The following is a 23,770-nucleotide window of genomic DNA, read 5'->3' on the forward strand; positions in this document are numbered from 1 at the left end:
CTCCCTGCTCCCTTCCCGGGGGTCTCACTCTCTGTTCCCGGGGGTCCTGCTCCCTGCCCGGGGGGGTTCCGTGCTCCCTGCGGGATCTCTCCACTCCCTTCCCGGTGGTCCTGTTTGCTGCTCCCGGGCTCCCGCTGTGCCCCGTGGTCCCCGTTCTCCTTTCGAGGGACAATCCTCTCCTTTCTGCTGCGGCTCCCGCTCCCCACCTGGGCGTGGCACGGGGTCCCCCCGCACCCGCGGGGCTGCGGCGGCGGCGCGGGGCGGTGCCGCTGCCGGTGCCGGTGGCGGGGCGGAGCGGCCGCCCCGAGCGCTATAAAGCGGGCGGCCGCGGCGGTGCCGCAGCGAGGGCGGGGGTCGCCATGAGCCTGATGCTGGAGACGCTGCTGGGCCCCCCGGGGGGGCTCCGCAAGGAGCCGGGCCGCGCCGCCCCGCGCTCCGCCGCCTCCAGCGGCTTCTACTCGTGGCCGGCCCCGGTGGTGGGACGGGCGCGGGGCGCGGGCGGCGGCGGCGGCAGCGCGGCCGCGTCCTCCACCGAGAGCCTGGACTCGCTGAACGGCGAACCGCGGGCGCGCAACGAGAAGGAGCTGCTGCAGGTGCTGAACGATCGCTTCGCCGGCTACATCGAGCGGGTGCGGGCGCTGGAGCAGCAGAACCGGGCGCTGGCGGCTGAGGCGGCGGCGCTGCGGCAGCAGCAGGCGGGGCGCTCGGCCATGGGCGAGCTGTACGCGCGGGAGCTGCGGGACATGCGGGGCACCGTGCTGCGCCTGGGCGCCGAGAAGGGCCAGCTGCGGCTGGAGCGGGCGCGCCTGGCCGAGGACGTGGCGGCGCTGCGGGGAAGGCTGGAGGACGAGGCTCGGCAGCGCTCGGAGCTGGAGGCGGCGGCCCGCGGGCTGGCGCAGCGCTCGGCGCAGGAGGAGCGGGCGCGGGCGCCGCTGGAGGAGCGAGCCCGGGCGCTGCGGGAGGAGGCGGAGCAGCTGCGGAGGCAGCACCGCGCCGAGGTGGGAGCGCTGCTGCGCGGGGCGCGGCCCGAGCTGCCCGCAGAGCCGCCCGCCTCCCTGCGGCCCGGAGTCACCGCCGCGCTCCGCGACCTGCGCGCACAGCTGGAGGGCACGGCCGCCCGCAGCACCCTGCAGGCCGAGGAGTGGTTCCGCGGTGAGTGCGAGGGTGGGGCCGCCGAACCCGCCGGGAGCATCCCGGTACCTCCCCCGGGACACGCGGGGCTGCCGCGCTCCGGGATGGGCTTGGAGCAAAGGGAGGCCCGAGGGATGCGGAACCCTCCGCTCTCTGTATCGTGTTAGTTACCCCCACCCCGGGAGGTGCAGGGACCCCTCCCACGTCTCCTGCGCTCCTGGAGGGTGTTGGGATAGCGAGCCCCCCTCTATTGCCCTCGGGGAGGGTTAGTGCCCCCCACCCTAGCGGTGTGCAGGGACCTCCCGTACATCCACCTGGGAGGGCTTCAGGGTGACCCCATCCCTTCCACCAGAGCCCCAGTGCCTGCCGCTGCCCTGCCCGACTCCCCTCCGCCCCGCAGTGAGTTCCGAGGAGGGTTCCAGGACCAAGTTTTTGAGGTGCAGGACCCCCGATGCTGCAGGGAATTGTGCTGGTCCCTCTGAGCCGGGGCGAAGCCAGGGGTGCTTGCAGTGCTGGGGGGGCGGGACCGCATCCCTGACGCGGGAGGGGAGGACAGAGAGAGGCCTTTTTTGGGGTGGGGGGGGGCACTAGGGTGCAGAGGGTGGGGTCGGCACCCCAAAAGCCGCTCGGCATCCCAGGCTGAGCCCCGGGCGCGCAGGGCGGCTCCAGCACCGCGGACAGCGCAGCTTCAGCACCGCGGGCAGCGGCAGCGGCAGCGGCGCCCGTCCCGGGAATGGGGAACCGCAGGATCACTGCTCCCCGTTCCTGTCCCCTCATTCTGTGCCCTCCCTCGTCCTCTGGGGTGTCCGCAGGGCGATGCGGCAAAGCCCCCCCCCCCCCCGCCTCGGTCCGGGGCTGTGGGGCAGGGGGCTGTGGCACAGCTGAAGGGGAGGCGGGGGCTGCAGCGAGGATCTGCGCTGGCTGAAGTCCAGCATGGCAGAAACAGCCCCGAGCTCGTCTTGCCCGTCCTCCTTCGCTTCCCGGCAGAGATGGAGGGAGGGGTGGGGAAGGCAGAGGGCTCAGGGAGCCCGGGGTGGCTCTGCAGAGGACAGGGACGTGTGGCATGGACAGGTTTGGGTTTCCCCAAGGAGGGGAGGCTGCAGATTCCTTCCCCCCCGCCCTGCAGCTTCCCTTTTCCCTCGCAGTGAGGCTGGACAAGCTGTCGGAGGTGGCCAAGGTGAACACGGACGCCATGCGCCTGGCCCAGGAGGAGATCTCCGAGTACCGCCGGCAGCTCCAGGCCAAGACCACCGAGCTGGAGGCCCTCAAAGGGACCCAGGAGTCGCTGGAGAGGCAGAGGCAGGACTCGGAGGAGCGCCACCATGCAGATGTCCTGTCCTACCAGGTGCCGTGGCGCAGTGGGCAGCGGCCCAGGCTGGGGAGGGACCATCCTGCTGCTGGGGAGGGCAGCGCTGGGGTTTGGCCTCAGGAATGGGAAGGAGTTGTGGGACATGCTTGGGGCTGTGTCAGAACTGGCCTTCCCCAGCCCACAGGGATGAGGAACCCAGAGCCTGAGGTGGTGTCTGGGCTGTTGTGTCCCTCAGCTCCCCTGGAGCTGCCCCATGGCGCTGCCTGGCACTGAGCTGCCTGTGAGGATGGTCACAAATGCCATGGAAGTGTGTCCAGGCTTTGGGACACATCCTGTCCTCCAGATCTGGGAAGTGAGGGCTGCCTTGGTGGCCTTAGAATGAAGTGCTGTCCCCAGGGTGGTGCCACCAGCCTCCAGCTGGAGTTCACTTACCATTGGACTCACTCAAGTCCTAGAAGCATTCCCACAGCGTGTCCCTGCTGGAGGCAGTGCTGGGAGCATGCAGGGGCTCAGCTGGAGTGCAGCTCCTTGCTCAGGGCATGCAGGGCTCCTGCCAGGTCCCCCAAGGCACCTGGACACCTTGGGGCCACCCCTGGCTGTGTCCCCTTCGCTGTGTGTCTGCAGACTCCTCCGTGAGGACACCTTGGTGCTGGAGACCAGGGGACAGTTTAGGGGTGCTCCTGTGTCCCCCTGCTCCTGGGGACTGTGCCATGTGTCCCCTCCCATTACTGCTCTGTCTGCCCACAGGAAACCATCCAGCAGCTTGACAACGAGCTGAGGAACACCAAGTGGGAGATGGCAGCTCAGCTCCGCGAGTACCAGGATCTGCTCAACGTCAAGATGGCCCTGGACATCGAAATTGCTGCCTACAGGTACAGGGGGGCAGGGGAAGGTGTGGGGGGTCTCACCCAGGTCTGCTCAAAGTCCCTTGTTAACACCTGGGCTCCTTTTGGTGAGCAAACCATCCATCCATGGTGGGCAGTGTCCAGCTGGGTGACCCCGTGGTGTGTGGTGGGAAGGGCAAGGAAACCTGCTCATCCCTGGCCATAGGAGCAGGAGGATCATCCAGGATGGGGCAGGGAGGGAGATGGAGCTGCAGGACATTGCTGGCAGCTCCTGGTCATGGGGGGACAGGAGAAGCCATCACTGAGTGCCCTGCCCTGGTCTCTCCCTGGCAGAAAGCTCCTGGAAGGGGAGGAGTATCGGCTCGAGACTGGCATTGGGATGCTCTCCTACCCCGAGGTGGTCCCCAAGCCTCCCAGCATCACCACCAGCATCAAGGTGAAGAGCGAGGAGAAGATCAAAGTGGTGGAAAAATCAGAGAAGGAGACAGTGATTGTGGAGGAGCAGACTGAGGAAATCCAGGTGACCGAGGAGGTCACAGAGGAGGAGGAGGCTGAGAAAGAGGCTGAGGAGGAAAAAGCTGAAGAGAAGGAGGAAGAGGGGGAGGAAGAAGAAGAAGAGGAGAAAGCTGAAGAAGAGGGAGAAGAAAAGGCCAAGTCTCCTGCAAAGGAGGAGGCTGAGTCCCCCTCAAAGGAAGAAGCCAAGTCCCCAGAGAAACCTGAGTCCCCCTCAAAGGAGGAGGCCAAGAGCCCAGCAGTCAAGTCCCCTGAAAAGCCCCCATCCCCCTCAAAGGAAGGGGCCAAGACCCCAGTTGTGAAATCCCCAGAAAAACCTGCAACCCCCTCAAAGGAGGAGGCCAAGAGCCCGGCTGTGAAGTCCCCAGAGAAACCCCCAACTCCCTCAAAGGAGGAAGCCAAGACTCCAGCTGTCAAATCCCCTGAAAAGGCACCAATGCCCCCTAAGGAGGAGGCCAAGACCCCGGCAGTGAAATCCCCAGAGAAACCCACACCTCCCTCTAAGGAGGAGGCCAAGACCCCGACAGTGAAATCCCCAGAGAAACCCACACCTCCCTCAAAAGAGGAGGCCAAAACCCCAACTGTTAAGTCCCCAGAGAAACCCCCAGCCCCTTCTAAAGAGGAGGCCAAGCCCCCAGCTGTGAAATCCCCAGAGCCACCTGCAACTCCCTTGAAGGAGGAAGCCAAACTCCCATCTATCAAATCCCCAGAGAAGCCCCCAAGCCCCACTAAAGAGGAGGCCAAACCTCCAGCTGTGAAGTCCCCAGAGAAAGCCAAATCTCCCGTGAAGGAGGAGGCCAAGTCTCCACAGAAGGAGGTGGCCCCAGCCAAGGAGCCAAGCCCTGCTCCAAAGGCCCCGGCCAAGGAGGAGCAGCCCAAGGAGGTGAAGGCTCCCTCCAAGCCTGAGGAGGCTAAGAAGGAAGAAGCTCCCAAGAAGGACATCCCAGCCAAGGCAGAGGAGAAACCTGAGGAGAAACCAAAGGAGAAGGCAGCTGCTGTGCCAGAGGCTCCAGCTCCACAGGCCAAAGAGACCAAGCCAAGCCCCAAACCTGCCGAAGAGGGAAAAGCTGAGGAGGCTCCAGCAAAACCTCAGCAGGAGGTCAGCAAAGCAGCCACCAAGGAGGCTGAAAAGCCAAAGGCTGAGGAGCCTAAGAAGAAAGTAGAAGAACCCAAGAAGGAGAAGGCGGAGGAGCCCAAGAAGGCAGAGGAGCCCAAGAAAGAGAAGGCGGAAGAGCCCAAGAAGGAGAAGGCAGAGGAGCCTAAGAAGGCGGAGGAACCCAAGAAGGAGAAGGCAGAGGAACCCAAGAAAGCAGAGGAACCCAAAGCTAAAGCAAAACCCAAAGATGAGCCCAAAGCCAGTAAGGAACCCCCCAAAGCCGAGGCTCCCTCCAGCAAGGAGGGCACAGCCCCAGAGCCGGGGAAGAAGTGACGGAAAGGTCCCGGGAGCCGCAGGCACCTCTGGGCACGGGAGCTGCTCCGCTCCCTGCCATGGCTGGGCCCAGGGTGGGAGCCCAGGGACCCCCAGGACCCCCAGGCCAGGCTTTCCCTTAGCAATAGGCCCGTGAGAGCCCCTCGGGTGGGCGATTGCTTCCCTCGCAGAACGTGATATTCGCCGAGCGCCACATTTAAACACTTGAATATAACCCAGGAGAAGAGGGGGGACCCCCAGGGGAACCCCACCACCCTTCTCCTCTAAGTGCATTTATTTAATGTATGTGCAATGGATGGATGAGTGCAATGCAGAGCTGTAGCTGCTTGGGGGGGCTGGCGGGGTCCTGCCCTGCCCTGGGGGGTGACAGTCCCTTGGGGCAGAGGTGGGAGAGGCTGGGACTGCTGGAATGCTCACAGACACACACGGTGCACCAGGAACCTCAGCCCACTGATCTTTGCTTTCTGTGCAATAACCAAATAAAAGTGCTTACAGAGACACCCTGGCTCTGCTGGTTTGTCCTTGGAGAAGACAGGGAAGGAAGGTGGGATCCCTCATCCAGGGCTGGGCTGGGTGACACGGGGCTTTCCAGAGGGGAAACACCCCACAGCAGGCATGAGGACCCTGGCATGGAAACAGGGCCAGCCTGCCATGCTTTCCTAAGGATTTCAGTGTGTTTTTTCCCTTCCTTCTTTTTTTAAAGCCTGGCTCCCAAGGGACTGGGAGAGCCTGGTTTAACCCAAGGGCTGCGGCACAGCCCGGCACTGCAGCACTGCACCGAGGGCAGGGCAGGGCTGGGGGCAGTGGCAGAGGGGCTCTCAGCCCTGCTGGGGGGAGCACAGAGAGGCTGGGAGGAAGGAGGGACAGTGACAACAGTGACCTTGGCAGGGGGGATGGAACCCCAGCTCTGCCAGTCTGGGACCCCCACACAGAGCAGTGCAGCGGAGGGGGCACATCCCAACTCCCTGATGCCAAGCAGGACAAGCCAAGCCAGGATGTCCCACCCCTCACCCTGCCTGTCCCAGGACAGGCTCTGCTCCCCTCCAAGGCCAGGGAGCAGAGAAGCCCCCCAGGATGCAGGGATTGTGCTGAGTGGGCTGGCAGCCAGCAGGCAAGGACAGGCTGGGGCTGCACTGCGGGCTCTGAAAGGGCTATTTTTAGCCACCTCAGTTTTTAGCCACCTCAGCTCCCAGTCCCTGTGCTGGGGAGGGAAGTCAGGAGGCAGGAAGCATCCCTGGAAAGGCTGTCAGAGCCCAGGGCTGGGACACAAGGCTTGCTGCAGCCCTCGCAGCTCCCTCATCCCAGCCCCTCTGCACAGACAAGGCACCCACATAGTTTTTCTTTAGCTCAGTTTAATCCCTTTGACTACAAAACCTTCAAACAAACCCCAAAACATCGTAAAAGGAGCAGAAACGTCAGGATGTGAACACTCCTCCCATGGAGTGTACGAGTCCCATCCCAGAGTGAGCCCCAGGGCTGCTCAGCGGTGGCTGAAGAACCCCTGGGGGTAGTTGAACTTGAAGGGTTTCAGGCGCAGGGGACCCCTGGAAGAGGAGAAGAAGGGAGGCTGTGAGCACAGGGATCAGGAACCTCCCATAGCACCCACAGAACAGGCCCACTTCTGGGGCTATTATGGGGGCTGATCCCTCTAGGACAGGCTTCCAGGAGTGCTGTGGTGTGTTCTTAAGTTTGTTAGTTTGCTCCCCCCATTTTCTGTATTACTTCCTGCTGCTACCCTGCCAGTTAGGTTGCTATGGAAATGAAACTGCTCCTCCCTTGGTTTCTCTTATAAAGTGAAAGTTGTTTCCTCCTTGGGGTCAGTCAATCACTCTTTTTCTCCTCCCAGGTTTCGAGAATTTTCTTTTCTCTGGGAGTTATGGTTGGCTGTAGCCCCGGAGCCCCTCCTATGATTTATAACAGTTAGTTACTTTAGTATATCAGTTATGTTTCGTACCTCCAAATATGTATTTCTATTAGATAGCCGGATTTCCCTGCCTTCTTCCCCCCTTTTCCCTTAAAACCCTCTCCTGCCCCTTGTTCGGGGCCATTTGCTGGGTGTTTCCCCTCCTTGTTGGTGCTTCTGTAATAAACCGACAGTTTACCCCCAGCAAGTGGGCGCCTCCTAATTCGTCTCTCACCGCGCTGCTCCGAGCTATCCCCCAGCCCAGCCCGAGGCCAAGACGCCGAGGGGGGCTGCCTTCAGCTGTGCAGGGGCCCTGGCCTTCGCCCCTCACCAGACAGCCGGATTCCAGGGCCATTCATGCCCCCACGCACAGGAGCAGCAATGGCACCAGGGTCCCTGGCAGCACCCTGACCCCCAGGCAGCTCCCACCTGACCAGGCGCAGACACATCTTCTCCTGGGGGAACTCCTTGGGCCCCTCCACGCTGGGATCGTGGGGCTCTGTCTCCAGGTACACGTCCAGCACCATGCACAGCCGCTGCAGCTGGTTGGTGAGCAGCTGGTAGCCAGGTTTGGGCCCCCACAGCTCCTTGTAGTAGACATTGACCTCGCTCTCCATGGCCTGGAAAACAGGGATGAGGTTGGCACAGGCTTGGATCTCTACCCTGCAATCCCAGGAGTGTCACAGACATCTTTTATGAAAAACCTTTTTTTTTTAGGAATTTTCCTCTTAAGAAGGTGAGAGGCTTCAGGAACAAAATGTAAACATTGATTATTTGCTGCTGTGGAATGCAACAGGTGGATCTTTAATTAGCTCATGTTAGATGTTTGTAATTAATAGTGAATCACAGTGAATCTCAGACAGAGAGCTTGAGCTACAAACTTTTGTTATCATTCTTTGCTATTTTATTCTTAGCTAGCTTTCTAATGAAATCTTTTCTTCTATTCTTTTAGTATAGCTTTAATGTAATATATATCATAAAATAATAAATCAAGCCTTCTGAAACATAGAGTCAGATCCTCATCTCTTCCCTCAACCTGAGACCCCTGTGAACACCATCACACAGGAGTGTCCAGCCACCAGCTCACCCCAACATTCCCTTGTTATGGGCACAGAACTGCTGGGGACACCCCAAAAATGCAGCCCCCACCCCACAGTACCCGAATGTTGTCGTCGTTGCTGCTGTTCCTCTCTCCCTTCCAGTTGAGGCACAGGCTGAAGACAGGAGGCAGCGTGGAATAACCAGGGTTCAGCACCACAGCTGCCTGGAGCTTGGCTGAGCAGGGAAAAGGTGTCACTGACAGGGCCTCCAGCCAGGGGGGTTAGCCATGAGGCTGCCCTGGGATGAGGATTGGGAGCTCCCAAGGGAAGGAAAGGTGCTTACCTGTTCCCCTCTCTATCAGGGCCATGTAGTAGAGGTGAGTGTCTTCAGCCAAGCCAGCCTCTATCACATCCTTAGTGTAGGGCAGCTCCTGGGAGGAGAAAGAGGAACGATGGCTGCAGTGCCACGTGGGAGCTGGAAGGGAGGGATTCAGCCTCGTGCCCAGCACTTACAGCATAATCCTCATAGGGAATGGCAGTCCACTTCACCAGGCGGGAGACGATCTTGGTGGGGAAGAGCTGCTGGCACTCGCTGGACACCGGCACAACGCCGTGCTCTGAAAGCAAGGACAGGGCTGGGGACACTGCTCTGCCACTGTCCTGCAGTGGGGACACTCCCAAAGCGGGACCTGGGCACGATGCCATCCTCCTGCAGCTCCACCAGGTGCCCAGCAGAGCCCAGGCTGGGATTTCACGGGATCCCTGGGCTGTGATCCCACAGGACCCTTGGCCTGCAGCTCCACTGGATCCCTGGCTTGTGATCCCATGGGATCCCTGGGCTGTGATCCCATGGCATCCTTGGGCTGTGATCCCACTGGATCCCTGGCTTGTGATCCCATGGGATTCCTGGCTTGTGATCCCATGGCATCCTTGGGCTGTGATCCCACTGGATCCCTGGCTTGTGATCCCATGGGATCCCTGGGCTGTGATCCCACTGGATCCCTGGCTTGTGACCCCATGGGCTCCCTGAGCTGCCTGACAAGCACACAACATGCATGGTGTGCAGTTCACCTCCCACCATGTCCCAGATCACTTCCCAGCACTGGGATGGCCATTCCCAAAGAGGTGCTGGGCACTGAAAGGGCACAGCCTTCCCATGCTGCACAAAATAGAGCAGTTCCTTCATTCCTACAACTCCCAAGGGCTGAGGGAACAACTGAGAATGCTGAGGGTGGCACTGCCACCCATCAACTGTCACATCAGCCAGCTGATGTCTCCTCTCCTGTGATTGCTGATGTTCCACTCTCCTTCCCAGTTCAGCACTGGCTGAAGATGGGCCAGCAGCTTGGAATAACTGGGATTCAGGACCATGGCCACCTGGAGCTTGGCTGAGCAGGGAAGAGATGCTTCCCTGCATGAGGACCCTGCCACTGCACCCCTGTCCCCAGAGAAGGGTGAGGAGCCTGGCAGGACTCTGTCACTGCATCCATGTGCCCAAGGAATGGACAGGGAGCCTGGCAGGACCTTGCTACTACATCTCTGTCCCCAGGGAATGGGCAGGGAGCCTGGCAGGACTGTGCCACTGCACCCCTGTCCCCATGGCAGGGTGGGGAGCCCAGCACTCACCTAGGGATGCAAACTGCTTGTGCAGGGCCAGGCGGGACTGCAGGCGGCTCCGGAGCAGCTTCACTGTCAGCTCCATGTGGCTGGCACTCAGGGAATTGTCAGCAGCCACCGTGTGCTGTGGGCAGGAGGGATGTCAGGCCAGGAGCCACATCCCCACAGGGACAGGCACCCATCATTCAGGCACTAAAAGGGCTTGGACTGCCACATGTGTGACAGGAAATACATCAGTGTGGCCCCACACACAGATCCAGCCCAGCTCAGCCTGCCCCAGCCATGGTTTGGGGGCAGATGGGGCCAGCAGGGGGACAGGACAGGACCCCAAAGGTCAGCCCAATGTTGTGGGGGAGAAGGGAGGGGTTTGTGCCATGCCTGAGGCTGCTCCTTGGGGAAATGCAGGCCGCCCAGCTTCTGCACCCACACATAGGGGTGTCCCAGCTCTGTCACGTAGTCACTCAGGGTCAGGATGCTGTGGGGACAATGAGGAAGGGTCACATCAAGCAGGGAGGATTTGCTGTGCTGGAGCCAGGAACTAAAGGCAATGGCCTGGGTGACACTCACCCCACTTTATCAAACTGGAACTGGTTGGCCGGGTTGGGCGTTTTCCTGCCGTGGTCCCCCGGATAGAGGCAGTTGAGGAGGGAGTCTGGGGAGAGCAGGTCCCTGGCAGAAAGAGAGGAGAGGTCAGTCAGCAGCAGTCTGGGCTCCTCATCCCTCCATGAACAGGCTCCAAGCCCAGAGAACGGATTATGAGCTTCATGAGCACAAGAGCAGAATGACTTTCCCCTGATTCCACTCCAAAGGGAGAGCTGTCTCCAGGATGGAAATCACAGGGCCCCAGCTCCTGCTCTTCCAGGAAGCTGCTCCCTCTAGTGCCATGAAATTCCTCATGTCTGACTACTCACAGGACTGACCAAGCACAATGGGCTGCAGGATTTGGGGTCTGGCTCAAGGCACAGCCTCCCTGCTTTGGGGTAACACAGCCAAGGGCAGCAGGAGGAGGGAACGCCCTGCACAGGATCTCCAGCTGCTGTCACAGAGGGTTTGGGGTGTCTGCAGCAGGAAGAGAACCCCAATAGGATGAGGAGGCTGCATATGGGACAGGCTGGGAGGCAGCACCTGCTCCCGGCAAGCCCAGACCAGCTTTTCCCACCTCCCTCTTCCTCAGGCACCTCCTGTGCCAAGGAGAGCCACCAGAGAGCTGGCAGCTGCTGGGAGCTCCCTGGGCAGGCTCCCAAAGCTGCCACTTCAGCTTTCCCTCACACCAATCAGGCTCTGCAGGCTCTGGGGAGCACAGGCAGCTGCATCTCTGGAGCTCAGGACAAGGTGACCTCAGGAACAGGCAGGTGAGGGAGCTGCCAGGCTCTGCCTGTGGGAGGGAGGCTGAATGTATCAGCAGGAGAGACTTTTCCCCAGTTCCTGACAGCTCTGGCACTGCTGAGACGCTCCCAAACTCCCTGAGTCTGGCTTGTCATGGCAGAGGAGAGGGGGAGGAAGGTGCTTGGGCTGTGCAGGGCTCCCAGACCCACAGGGGCAGAGGGGGCCCTGCCTGATGAGCTCTGGGCTGTGTAGGTTTCCTAGATCCCACAGAATCACAGCCTGATGAGCTCGAGGCTGTGCAGGGCTCCAAAATCCCACAGAATCACAGCTCAATGATCTCCAGACTCTGCAGGGCTCTAAAATCCCAAGGAGTCACTGCCCAATGATCTCCAGACTCTGCAGGGCTCCCGGATCACATGGAGTCACTGCCCAATGGTCTCCAGGCTGTGCTGGGCTCCCAAACCTCACAGAATCACAACTCAATGATCTCCAGACTCTGCAGGGCTCCAAAATCCCATGGAGTCACTGCCCAGTGACTTCCAGGCTCTGCAGAGCTCCCAAACCCCATGAAGTCACTGCTTGGTGATCTCCAGGCTTGCTGCCTACAGGCTCTCCTTACCCAGCACTGATGGCCGTGGTCATCTCCATGGCAGTGGTCACCTTGGCTTTCACTGTCATGACGTTGAGGTTCATCAGGTAGTGGAAGGTCAGGTGAAGCACGTTCTCATCTGCCCACACAGAAGGGGTGACATTGGTGGTGACTCAGAGAAACCCCTCCACACTTCCAGCTCCCTCCAAGATCCCCAGGGTGCTGCTGGGGACAGTCCCTGAGCTGCTGTCCCACCCCAGAGCCCCTCACCTTTGCACTTCAGGTCCAGTGTGACAGACAAGGGGTGTCTCTTCAGCATCTCCTTGCGTTTGTCGTCCAGCTGCACGCCCAGGGTGGGCCTGCGCCGCTTCTGGAGAGGCAAAACAGCTGTGAGAGCCTTCTCCTGCTCCTCACCAACCCAGGGACCTTCCCAGCACACAGCTCCTTCCCTCCAGCTCCACAACCCCCAGCACCACAGTCACACTGTCCTGGGGAGGGAGAGGAGCAGGAAACCCTCACTCAGCTCAGCTCCTGTCACTCCTTCAGCTCCAGGGAATGTCTCCACTCCTGGGAGACAAAGCCAAGGACCTGCTGGCCCAAAGCTTTCCCACTGCAAGAGGCAGAACCTGGAATCACTGAATCCTTTAGGCTGGAAAAGCCCTCTGAGAGCATCAAGTCCAACCATCCCTGCAGTACTGCCAAGGCCACCACTGCCTCATGTCCCCCTGTGCCACAGCCACATGGTTATTCAATCCCTCCAGGGATGGGGATTCAGCACTGCCCTGGGCAGCTGTGCCAGGCTGGGCAGCCCTTTGTGTGAAGGAATATTCCCATTATCCTCCTCTGGCAGATCTCCTTTCATCCTGTCCCTGTTCCCTGGAGCACAGCCCGATCCCCCCGGCTGTCCCCTCCTGTCAGGAGCTGTGCAGAGCCACAAGGGCCCCCTGAGCCTCCTTTGCTCCAGGCTGAGCCCTTTCCAGCTCCATTCCCTTCTCTGGACATGAGACCCTTCCCCACAGAACAGCCCCATACACCTGGCTCTGCTGCTGCTGGTGGGAGTGGAGGCGCAGAGCCCCCTCAGGCTTTGCTGCTGGGAGCAACCAGCACCTCCATCCTCCCCTCAGCATCCAGCAGGAATTATTTGTAGGAGAAACACTTCCTCCAAGGAGTGCTGAACAAGCCCTGGTGCAGAGAATGCTTTTGGCACGGGATGGACACAGATCCCTCCCTGTTGGACACAGCTCCCTGCCCTCAGGCTATTTATACAAAGTGGAGCAGCTCCAGCCGGAGCTGCGGGGATGGGACACGAGAGGAGCAGCTCTGTACCCTGCCTGCTCCTGCATTTGGGACACCAGCTGGAAATGGCAGCTCCCTCCTCCCAGGAAAGGTCAGCATTTGACATCACTGCAGTTCCACACACACTCAGAGCGTGCAGGGGCAGTTCCCAGCCCCAGCTCTCCCCAGAGGGGGGCAGTGCTGTCCCTTACCGTGGTTTGCTCCTCCTCGGCGTCGGAATCGCTCTCATCATCTGCAGAGAGAGAGGGGTGTCAGCAGGGACCACCCAGGGCTCAGCTCTCCCACCACCAGCAGGACCACCAGGGCTTTTCCCAAGCCCTGACTGCCCTCTCCCAACAGAAGCAGGGTCCCAGGAGCTGCACACACACAGGAACAAGTCCCCAGGGCAACACCACAACTCACCCTGTGAGTCCTCAGGTGGCTTATAAAGGGCCTTGGCTTCCTCCACACTCCCTTCAATGGCCACCACCAGCTTCTTATCTGCAGAGGAGACAGGAAAACTGAGTTAGGAATGCCATTCCTGCTGCAAAGGCAGTGAGCAGAGCAGCCCTGCCTCTAAAGCTCCTGGTTCCTGCTGAAGGAAGCTCCAGCAAAAGGCCAGTGGGAGGAGAGGTGTCTGGAAGGTTCTGGGAGGCCACCACTGGGCTGGATCTCCTGGGCAGGATGGGGTCAGAAGACGGAAAATGATGAGTTTTGGGGGATTCTCCCTGGAAACCATAAGGGCCAAATGTTTATTAAGAGCCAAGGGAGGTTGGGATGTGGCTGGGACAAGCAGGGACCTGGTGTGGCCAAGCACCACCGTGTCCTTCCATGCTCCTCTGGCACTGGGAGGAACAGGTCACACCACAGCCCTCACCACACAGGAGGTGTGCACAGCCCAGTGGGATTCCTGATTCCTGTCCTCTTCCAGGAAATCCCTCCCAGCTCAGGGAGGCTGCAGAAATCCCCCCAAAATAAAGGGATGAAGGTTTCTGAGTGAGCTGTGGGAATGGCCTCTACAAGGCCTGGGGTCCCCAGGTGGCACAAGGCAGGGGGTGACAGCTCTGGGGAAGCTGTGACAGCACTGAGCCAGCTCACAGGCTGCAAGGACATCCCTGCTGACCTTGGCAAGGGGGGAAGGGGTGGGAAGGGAGCTTCCCAAGCACTTCTCCCAGCGAGGCAGCTGAGCAAACAAGGTTTCAAATGCTGCTGCCTCACTGTGCCGTGGGGCCACCTCGCTGCTCTGCGCTCAGCAGAATCTGACGGCAGAGCAGACAGGGGGGAAACACCCCAAAAAGTGGTGATTGCTGCAGGCAGGAGTGACATCTGGTCTGTGGGGGGCATTGGGGGGGCACTGGCCCCTCGGTGCTCACCACAGGCCTGTCCATAGGCACTGGCTTGGACGAAGAGGACGTAGAGAGGTGGCGGGAGGTGCCGGGCGGTCTCGTACTGCTTGTGAGCCTGGTCAAAGGGCATGAACAGGTACTCCTGCACAGGGAGGGAGGCCTGGGAATGACAGGGAGAGCCTTCAGCACTGGGAGGGGAACAGCTCATCATCCTCGCCCCGAGAGAGCAGAAGATGAAGCTGCCACAGCAGTGGTGGTGCAGGGTTAAATATGGAGAGCCCCAGGAAAGGGCTGGCAGCTGTCTCACTGGGAAAGTTTTGGATCTGGAAATAACCCAGCTCCTCCTCCTGTTCTTCCCTCCCAAGGCAGCCACAGGGGGCTGGGACTGCGTGGGGCTCTCCAGGGAAAGGCCCATTTAGCAGCTCCTGCAGCTGCAGTTCTGCAGGAATTGCTGCATAAATAAAAAAGGAGACTCTGGAGGGGTCTCAGATCTGCCCCTTGCCCACCCCGAATAGGAATGAAACATCTCCAAACCCAAACCAGCCCAGGAGCTGCCCCTCAGGGTGACCTCCTGCAGGGCTCAGGTACCTGCATGATGCTGTTGAGTCGAGGCTGGAGGCTGCTCAGATATTCCTTCTTCACCTCAATCTCCTTCAGGATCTTCTCCTTGCTGGTCAGGCACTCCTTGTATTTCTCTGCCAGCCTAGGGGAGGGAATTCTGTCACTGCCACCCACCACAGCTCTAAACCTGCTGGGGTCCACCTGGATGATGAGCCCCAGCATCCCTGCCCTGACAGAAGGAACCAGGAGAGCTCAGACATGGGGCAAACACAGAGCTCCTAACACCAAGGGCAAGGGGAGGCAGGAAGGAACTGATTGGAGATGGAAAACAGACAAGGAAAAGGGGAAGCTCAGCCTTGTGCTGTGCTCCACAAAGGGAACTGGCTCTTCCCTCAGGAGATCTGCTCCCACACCAGGCTCTGCTGCCAGCAGCCATGACCCCTCTGAGCTCCCTAAGAGGCTTTGTCCCTTCATATCCCCAGAGTCCCTTCATGTCACAAAGCCAAGGTTCAACAGAGAAAACCCAGGAAAATGCAAGCACCATGATGCTCTGAGCCCTGGATACCTTGTGTTCAGGGAGAACACAGCAAATCCCCTCACTGCTGCTGCCTGCAAGCCCTTTCCCAGCAGGAGCAGGGATCTGCCCAGGACAAGGGTTCTCCAAGGGGGAACAGACCTGACCTTGCAGAACTTGGATTCTGTTTCCAAGCAAAACTGTGTTTGTGGGGGTCAATGCACATCCCAAGAGGCTCCTACACAAGCTGCAGTGTTCACACACCTTCCCAAAACAGAGCTGTGAAATCCCTGCACTCCACTCCAGAGGTACCTCACACAAGGTGGAGAAGAATCCAAAGCCAATCCAATGGGGTTGCACAGCTAAAAACGCCAACATAAATCATGGATGGATGTCAACAACCCCAACATCACCAGAAAATGCCCAGAGCACCACTGGCATCTGCTTGTGAGCAGCTGAACAGGCCATGTTCCACCTCAGCAGTGGTGGGAGAAGGACAGGGGCATTCCTCAGACACCACAGAGTGAGGACTGGGAATTCCAAGGCCTCTCAGCAATTCAATGAGCAGCTGAGGGTCTCCATGAGGTTTGCAATGATCAGAGATCTGCAGGTGAACACTCCTCTGCTTGTGTCACAGGCAGAGCCAGCTGGAGGATCCTGCCTGTGCCTTCCACCAGGCAAAAGCAGCCAGATTTTAGGGAAAGGATCTGGGAAAAGGGAAGCATGAAGGGTTGGAGGCACCCAGCACCTCATCTGCTCTGCCGAGCTGCCCTCAGGCTGCACCCACCAGCACATTCCAACTGATCTTTCCAGAAGGTGCTCCTGGACACTGCCTGCCTGTTATCCAAACACAGGAATGCTGTGTCATGTTTGCTTTTCCCAGGGGGCAAGAGTCAGGGAGCAGCTGAGCCCTGGCACAGCGGTGACGCCAGCAGCAGGACACAGGGCTGGCCCAGCCTGGCGTGGTTGGCAGCTCCACAGCATGGCATGGAATGGCAGCAGCTCCAGCCAGGATGGGCTCCCTTTGCTCCTTGGATCATCAGGCAGTGCCAGAGAACTCCCTGACCTATGGAACAAGGATCCCAGCAAGGCCAGCTCTGCACAGAGGGAATCTCCCAGCCACACAAGAGGGTGTGAAAAACTTCATCCCTACATCTGCTCTCCCAGCAGCTCTGGGTGTCTGCCCAGACCTCTGGAGCTGGGACACGGAGTGGGGACATCCTGAACTCCAGGTGTGTGCTGAAGCAAAGTGGAAGTTTTCTAGGGTCCATTTTGATTTAGGTGAAGTGTACATTTTTGAGTTGAGTCTGTGGTTAGAAAACAGAGCTTTTTAGCCTGATTGCAAAGCCTAGGCTCAGAGAAACTGCTTCAGTGAAGGACAGAGATAAGGGTGGGGGGAGACAGGGGGTGATAGAGAGAGACAGAGACTGCTGTGAGAGCAAGTCAACCTGACCTGGGAATTCTTTCTGATACAGAAGAACTAGCAGCAAATGTCACGTGAACTTCATAAAAATGAATATGTATGAACCTACTGTGAAATTGTATGCATATGTAACTGAGAGGGGGATAAAAAGAGACCTGAAGCTCCCAGAAGTACACACGTCATTTTAGGAGAACAATTCCCACATGTGCCCAGTGCTGTAATAAACATACATACAATAAACATACCAGCTTCACAACTTCCACAAAAGTTGTGGAGTTTTGATTATCTCTGCAAAACAGTGCTCTGGGAGCTGGGACATGGACCATGGACACCCTGAACTGCAGGTGTGTGCCCAGATCCCTGTGGCTGGGACATGGAGAGGGGACACCCTGAACTGCAGGTGTGTGCCCAGCTCCCTGGAGCAGGAGCACGGAATGGGAAGACCCCTGACCCACCTCTTGCGCTGCTCCAGCTCCCAGTCCAGGCGGGCCAGGGTCTGCTGGTGGGGCTCAGTCAGGGTGATGGCAGGGCGGCTGATCTCAGGGGGGGCCTCTTTGTAGAACTCCTCCAGGCTCACCAGCTCGATCTCCTCGTGTTTGGACCTGCCAGGACACATGGATCAGACCAGGGAAAAGTGGGAAGTGCTCAATGTGTCCCACAGGAGAAGGTCCCACTGGTGCTTCCTGCCCTGCTGCTGAGCCACCACCATCAGTGAGCTGAGCTTGTTTTGATCTCCACTGTCTGTGCACAAAGGGGCTCCAGGAGAGCTGGAGAGGGACAAGGGATGGAGGGACAGGACACAGGGAATGGCTCCCACTGCCAGAGGGCAGGGATGGATGGGATATTGGGAATGAGGAATTGTTCCCTGGCAGGGTGGGCAGGCCCTGGCACAGCTGTGGCTGCCCCTGGATCCCTGGCAGTGCCCATGCCAGGCTGGACACTGGGGCTGGGAGCAGCCTGGGACATGGGAGGTGTCCCTGCCCATGACAGGGGTGGCACTGGCTTCAATGTCCCTTCTAACCCAAACTATTCCATGATTACAAACACCTGGAGCACCCACCGTGCTCCCACAGCGAATGTGGGAAGAGCTCCCAAACTCAGGAATCCCCCACCCATCCCAGACACACCAGTGCTCTCTCCTCTCCCTGGCCATGCTCACTTGAATTCCAGGCACTTGGTGATCTCTTTCTGCAGGTGCATCACCTCATAGAGCAGGTTCTGGAGCTGCAGGTGATAGGCATCAACCTTCTGCTTTGCCTGAAACACAGACACAGCCAGAGCAGGGATGGAGCAGGAAAAACAGTCACCAAGAGAGAGTCACCAAGACCCCGTCACTACAGCAGCTTGGGACAGCAGGTTTTGGGGTATGCAACAGTTTTTTGGGGGAAGAATGACATTTTTAAGGGCTAGAGGAGCAAAGGATTGTGACAGGAAACTGATCCTGCTCCTTCCTGCACATCTCAAAGCCAAGGCACAGGACAGGGCTCATTTGCTGGGGCACACAGTCCCCTCTCTGAGAACTCCGGGTATGGAGCTTCCAGGCCAATCACCCACCCCTTGATACACTTGCACAACACCAGACCCTTGAAACAGAGTTTCTGACTCCTGCTACACTTGAGAGAAAACCAGATACTGCTCCTTCATTATTGATTTATTACAGCTGCTCTGCACCCAGCAGGAGTTTATCAGGATCAGAGCCTGTCTCAGGTTGAAAGATTTAGCTGTGGCTGTGTGTTCTGTCCCCATCTGTGAGAGCTGGGGCAGTTCTCTGCTGTCCATGGGCAGTTTTTTCTTTATTTCTCCCACAGCCAACCCTCCCTCCAGGAGATCTCTGCTGTCCATGGCCACTGAGTGTCCCTGCAGGGCTGATCCAATCCCAGCATCCCATGGGGAGATGCTCCGCCCAGGGGAGGAGCCAAGCATTCCTACCTGGATCCAATCTGAGCCTGGCACAGCACAGCAGCCTTTGCCCCCTGCATTGCCAGAGGAGCAGCTTTCTGCTGCCCTGCATGGCCAGAGGGAGCCCAGGCCCATCTGCAGCAGCCCTGGAGCTGCAGAGGAAAACTCCCCCCTTGTGCAGGATCCCTGCTGCAGCAGAGCCACAGCTGGCACTGCAGGAGGGCTGAGCCCCCATGGATGGGGCTGGGACACCGCCCTGACACACAGGGGGACAGGGCATGCTCTCACTCTGTCAATGTTTTTTTTTGTTGTTTGTACTATTGCATTTATATTTTTAATTTTCCTAGTAGAGAACTGCTATTCTTATTCCCATCTCTTTGCCTGAGAACCTCTTAAATTCAAAATTATAATAATTCAGAGGGGGGTTTCATTTTCCATTCCAAGGGAGGCTTCTGCCTTCCTGTCTGTTCAAACCAAGACAGAGCCTCCCAACAAACCCCACGACCTGGCTGAGATGTAACTCCTCACCACACACACAGAGCAGGCAGGACCTGCCCCATCTCTGCCCCCCCTAATCCCTGCATTCCTCCCTCCCAGCCCCTCCTGGCACCTCGTGGGTCTGGTCCCTGCCCTTCTTGAGGCGGATGTGGGCCAGGCGGTTCAGCTTCTTCAGGGTCATGAAGTGCACGCAGCTCTGCACGCGCCGCTCGTCGATCTCCGAGGCCTGAGGGCAGGAGACGGGGTGGAAGCAGGAGGGATGGCTGGCACCTCCTCTGCAGGGAGCTCCTGCCACAAAAAAAGGCTCCATGCTTTGCTGTGGAGCCACATTTATGTCCCTGGGGCTGCTGAGGGAGCCTCCTGCTGCCAGACCACAGGGCTGTGCTGGGAGCAACTGCGAGGGGTCCAGGCTCCTCAGAGAATCACTGCAGCCATTTGCCTCAGCAGCAGGAACAGGGGTGGTTCAGCCTGAGGCACCTGATGTGTCCCAGGAGCCTGGGACAAGGGAGGCTATTCCATTTCCAGAGCCCAATCCCTGCCCCAGAAGCCTGGGAAAGGGAGGCTCTGTTCCATTTCCAAAGCTAAATCCCTGCCTTAGCAGCCTTGGTTGGACAAGGAAGGCTGCTCCATTTCCAGGGGCTCAATTCCTGCCCCAGCAGCCTGGGCAAGGGAGGTTATTTAATTTCCAGAGTTAAATCCCTGCCCCAGGAGCCCAAGACAAGGGAAACATTTCCAGAGCTCAATTCCTACCCTAACAGCCTTGGACAAGGAAGGCTGTTCCACTTCCAGAGCCCAGTTCCTGCCCCAGCAACCTGGGAAAAGGAGGCTGTTCCATTTCCAGAGCTCAATTCCTTGTCCAGCAGCCCAGAAAAGGGAGGTTATTCCATTTCCAGAGTTAAATCCCTGCCCCAGGAGCCCAAGACAAGGGAAAGTGTTCCACTTCCAGAGCTCAATTCCAACCCTAGCAGCCTTGGACAAGGAAGGCTGTTCCATTTCCAGAGCTCAATTCCTGTCCCAGCAGCCTGGCAAAAGGTTCTGGGAAAGGGAAACTGCTCCATTTCCAGAACTCAATTCCTGCCCCAGCAGCCCTGGACAAGGAAGGCTGTTCCATTTCCAGGGGCCCAATCCCTGCCCCAGCAGCCCTTGGACAAGGAAGGCTGCTCCATTTCCAGAACTCAATTCCTGCCCCAGCAGCCCTGGACAAGGAAGGCTGTTCCATTTCCAGGGGCCCAATCCCTGCCCCACAACCTGGGAAAAGAAGGCTGTTCCATTTCCAGAGTTCAATTCTGCCCCACAGCCTGGCAAAGGGAGGCTGCCCCATTTCCCTGACTCTGTCCAGGAGACATCACACCTCCTGCTGCCCTTCTCCTGGGATTAACACCAAAGACAGACATGTTACACCCCACGTGGAGGCCTCTGCTCACATTCTCCTTGATGCCCCGGCTCTTCAGCTCCTGGATCTCTGCCATGAGCCTCTGGAGCTCCTGGCAGGTCTCCCTGTAGAGCTCGTAGTCCTTGATGGGGTCGCGCAGATCCACCTCGCTCTCCTCGCTGTAGTACCTGGCATCCTGCCAAGGCAAGAACACTCCTGTGGCTCATCCCTTCCCCTGCAAAGGGCTCTGGGGGACGGGCTGCCACTTCTGCCCATGAATCCCATGGCTTTACACAGGGAGAGGACTCAGCTAAAACAATCCCAAACCCACCAGTCACTAAAACACCTGGCAAGGTCAGGCTGTCTTTAATTGTCATAAATTTGAATTGGCAAATGCAATCTGTGCAGGGCCAGGAGTTGGACTGGAGGATCCTTGTGGATCCCTTCCAACTCAGGATACTCCATGATCTCCATGACCACAGAGGACAATCCAGAATGGTGATTCCTCCTCCTCCTCCACCCCGCTCCCCACTCTGGCTGATCCTACACTATCCTGCTGCTCACGGGAGGGTTTGAAGGCACCATGCAAATCCCTGAGGGATCTTCCAGCTTTGAGCTCACTCTCCAGAGGAGTGTTTGTGTCTCCTGAAAGAGATGGAAGCAGGTTTAGGAATTCACAGTGGGACTTCAGGAGGCATTGGAAGCTGGGGGAACTGGATCTCACAATTCATGGAATTCCAGAATGGTTTGGGTGGGAAGGGAGGACTTTAAAGCCCATCCAGTCCCATGAGCAGGGACACCTTCCACTATCCCAGTTTCTTCCAAGGCCCATCCAACGTGGCCTGGGATGCTGCCAGGATGGGGCAGGCACAGCTTCTCTGGGATTATTTTCCAGCAGGGAAAGCCAGGCCAGCACAGAGGGGTGTGGGCGGGGCCCTGGGCACGTCTGTACCTGGTCCGTGTCGCCCTTGCCCCGCTTGCCCTCGGCTGGGACCCCGTCCGTGCGGATCACCTTGGGCTTCCTCTTCTTGCTGGACTCGGAGGACATGGTGCTGCCGGCAGGGCTGGGGAGGGAGCACGGGGTGAGCCCGTGGGGGCCAAGCCTGCCCAGACCGGGGCTCTCCCGGGCTCCTCCCGCCAGCCCCGCCGGGGCTCTGCAGTGTGCGCCGGGCCTCCCTCCATCCTGCACCTCCCAGCCCTCTCCAGCACAGCGAGCCCGGGTTCTGCTCCACCACAGCCCCCCAGACCAGTACAGCGAGCCCAGGGTCTGCTCCACCACAGCCTCCGGCCCCCCAGTGCCACTGAGCTCCCCTGGGACCCCGGGCCCGAGCGCTCAGCCCCTCCCTGAGCCCCCGGACTGCGACTTTTGCCACCTCAGAGCTCTCACAGACCCGGGAGCCTTCGCTCCTCCAGAACACCCCAGAGCCTTGCACATCCATCCCGGAGCAAACTCGAGCTCCCCCAGACCCGGGACACTCCACCTCTCCAGAGCCCCGCACACCGAACCCAGAGCCATTCACTCCCTCAGAGCCACCCCAGACCCTCACGCCGGGGTCTCTCCGCCCTCCAGAGCCCAGCACACCGGGCTCAGAGTCCTTCACTTCCTCAGAGCCGCCCTAGACCCTCACGCCGGGGTCTCTCCTCTCCTCCTGAGCCCTCAGAGTCCTTCACTTCCTCAGAGCCGCCCTAGACCCTCACGCCGGGGTCTCTCCTCTCCTCCTGAGCCTTCAGAGTCCTTCACTTCCTCAGAGCCGCCCTAGACCCTCACGCCGGGGACTCTCCGCTTCCCAGAACCTCCAGAGCCCCGCACACCGAGCCCAGAGCCCTTCCCTCCTTCAGAGCCGCCCCAGACCCTCACGCAGTGGACTCTCCGCCCATCCAGAGCCCTCAGAGCCCCGGACATGGGCCCGAGCCCTTAGAGCTCCCACAGCACGGGGCCTTCGCCCCCCAGAGCAGGACCCTCCAGTTGCACCGAGCCCCTGGCACAGCGGGACACGGACCGCCCCCCCCTCCGCAGCCCCAGGGCCGGGGGTCGCTCCCCCATCCCCTGCCGGGGGTCCCGGCTCACCCCGGCACTCACCGCGCCTCGCCTCCGCGCCTCCGGAAGTGACGTCACGGAGCACAGAGCGCGGCGCGGAGCTGCGGCCGCTGCTGCAGGCGCCCCCTGGCGGACCGGGCACGCTGGAGGACCCGCGGGGGGCGTGGCTTCATGAATTGGGCGTGGCTTAACAAAGGGGCGTGGCCACATGTGAGACCTCCACACTGGGGGCACTGGTGGGACTGGGGGAGTTCTGGTGTAGAAGGGCACTCATAGGAATGGGGGGAGCTTGGAGGGGTCCCAAAAGCACTGATGGGTGTCCATGGGCTGGGATGGGGTCCCTGATGGCACTGGGGGTACCCATTGGTTAGGGGGCCTTAGGATAGGGTCCCAGAAGCACTGATGGGTGTCCATGGGCCGGAGATGGGGTCCCCAGTGATACTGGGGGTACCCATTAGTTGGAGGGGCTTGGGATGAGGTCCCTGATGGCACTGGGGGTACCCATTGGCCAGAGGGGTATGGAAAAGGGGCCCTGATGGCACTGGGGATGCCCATAGGCCTGGGATGGGGTCCCCAGTGGCACTGGGGGTACCCATGGGCTTGGGATGGGATCCCCAATGGGGTGGGGGGCACACAGGGGCTTGGGAGGGGCACAGGATGGAGTCATTGCTGGTGGTGGGAGGATCCATGGGCTTGGGGGGGCTGGGGATGAGGTCCCCAATGGCGCTGGGGGGATCCTTGGGCTCAGAATGGCACGAGAAGAGGTGCCCAGTGGCACTGGGAGCATCCATAGGCTTGGAGGGCCATGGGATGGTGTCCACCTTAGCACTGAAGGGCTTCAGGGGCTTGGCATGGGGTCCCCAACGGGACTGGGGTGTATCCATGGGCTGGGCAGGGCCTTGCCTTGGGGTGCCCAGTGGTGCTGGGGGATCCAGGAGCTTGGGAGGGACATTGGATGGGGTCCTTGATGGCCATGGGTGCATCCATGAGCTTGGGGGGGAGCATGGGATGGGGTCCCTGGTGGAGCTGGGGGGTGTCCATGGACTTGGCAAGGGGTCCCCGGTGGCACTGGGGTTTTGGGGGGTCCCTCAGTGTAACCCAGCACCCATGGGTGGAGGTCCTTTGGTGCAGGAAGCACCCAT

General features: G+C 59.5%; 2 protein-coding genes across 7 annotated transcripts; one reads left to right on the forward strand and one right to left on the reverse strand.

Moving 5' to 3' along the window:
• The first annotated feature begins 313 nt into the window (after positions 1-313).
• On the forward strand, positions 314-5,725 carry NEFH (neurofilament heavy chain). The gene is made up of 4 exons (XM_074553996.1): positions 314-1,152; positions 2,277-2,476; positions 3,188-3,312; positions 3,619-5,725. Exons 1-4 carry the CDS (start codon positions 360-362, stop codon positions 5,225-5,227), a joined length of 2,727 nt encoding a protein of 908 aa, XP_074410097.1. The 5' UTR covers positions 314-359; the 3' UTR covers positions 5,228-5,725.
• Positions 5,726-6,550: 825 nt separating this feature from the next.
• THOC5 (THO complex subunit 5) lies at positions 6,551-22,990 on the reverse strand. Of its 6 annotated transcripts, none has more exons than XM_074554002.1 (21): positions 22,671-22,990; positions 21,543-21,654; positions 21,155-21,235; positions 20,643-20,786; positions 19,331-19,444; positions 17,981-18,078; positions 17,277-17,423; positions 14,912-15,026; positions 14,351-14,483; positions 13,401-13,478; positions 13,190-13,230; positions 11,973-12,072; positions 11,733-11,841; positions 10,355-10,456; positions 10,166-10,262; positions 9,797-9,911; positions 8,684-8,787; positions 8,514-8,601; positions 8,290-8,405; positions 7,560-7,750; positions 6,551-6,771 (listed from the first exon to the last, which is right to left on the reverse strand). In XM_074554002.1, exons 2-21 carry the CDS (start codon positions 21,636-21,638, stop codon positions 6,708-6,710), a joined length of 2,133 nt encoding a protein of 710 aa, XP_074410103.1. In that variant the 5' UTR covers positions 21,639-21,654; positions 22,671-22,990; the 3' UTR covers positions 6,551-6,707. The 6 variants fall into 6 exon arrangements, with proteins under 6 accessions (XP_074410103.1, XP_074410104.1, XP_074410107.1 ...); XM_074554003.1 differs by having other exon boundaries at positions 21,603-21,654; positions 22,671-22,989; XM_074554006.1 differs by lacking the exon at positions 21,155-21,235 and having other exon boundaries at positions 21,603-21,654; positions 22,671-22,986.
• Between the last annotated feature and the right edge of the window lie 780 nt (positions 22,991-23,770).

The sequence above is a fragment of the Zonotrichia albicollis genome, chromosome 18, assembly GCF_047830755.1.
Source record: "Zonotrichia albicollis isolate bZonAlb1 chromosome 18, bZonAlb1.hap1, whole genome shotgun sequence".
In the NCBI taxonomy this organism is placed as follows: Eukaryota; Metazoa; Chordata; class Aves; order Passeriformes; family Passerellidae; genus Zonotrichia; species Zonotrichia albicollis.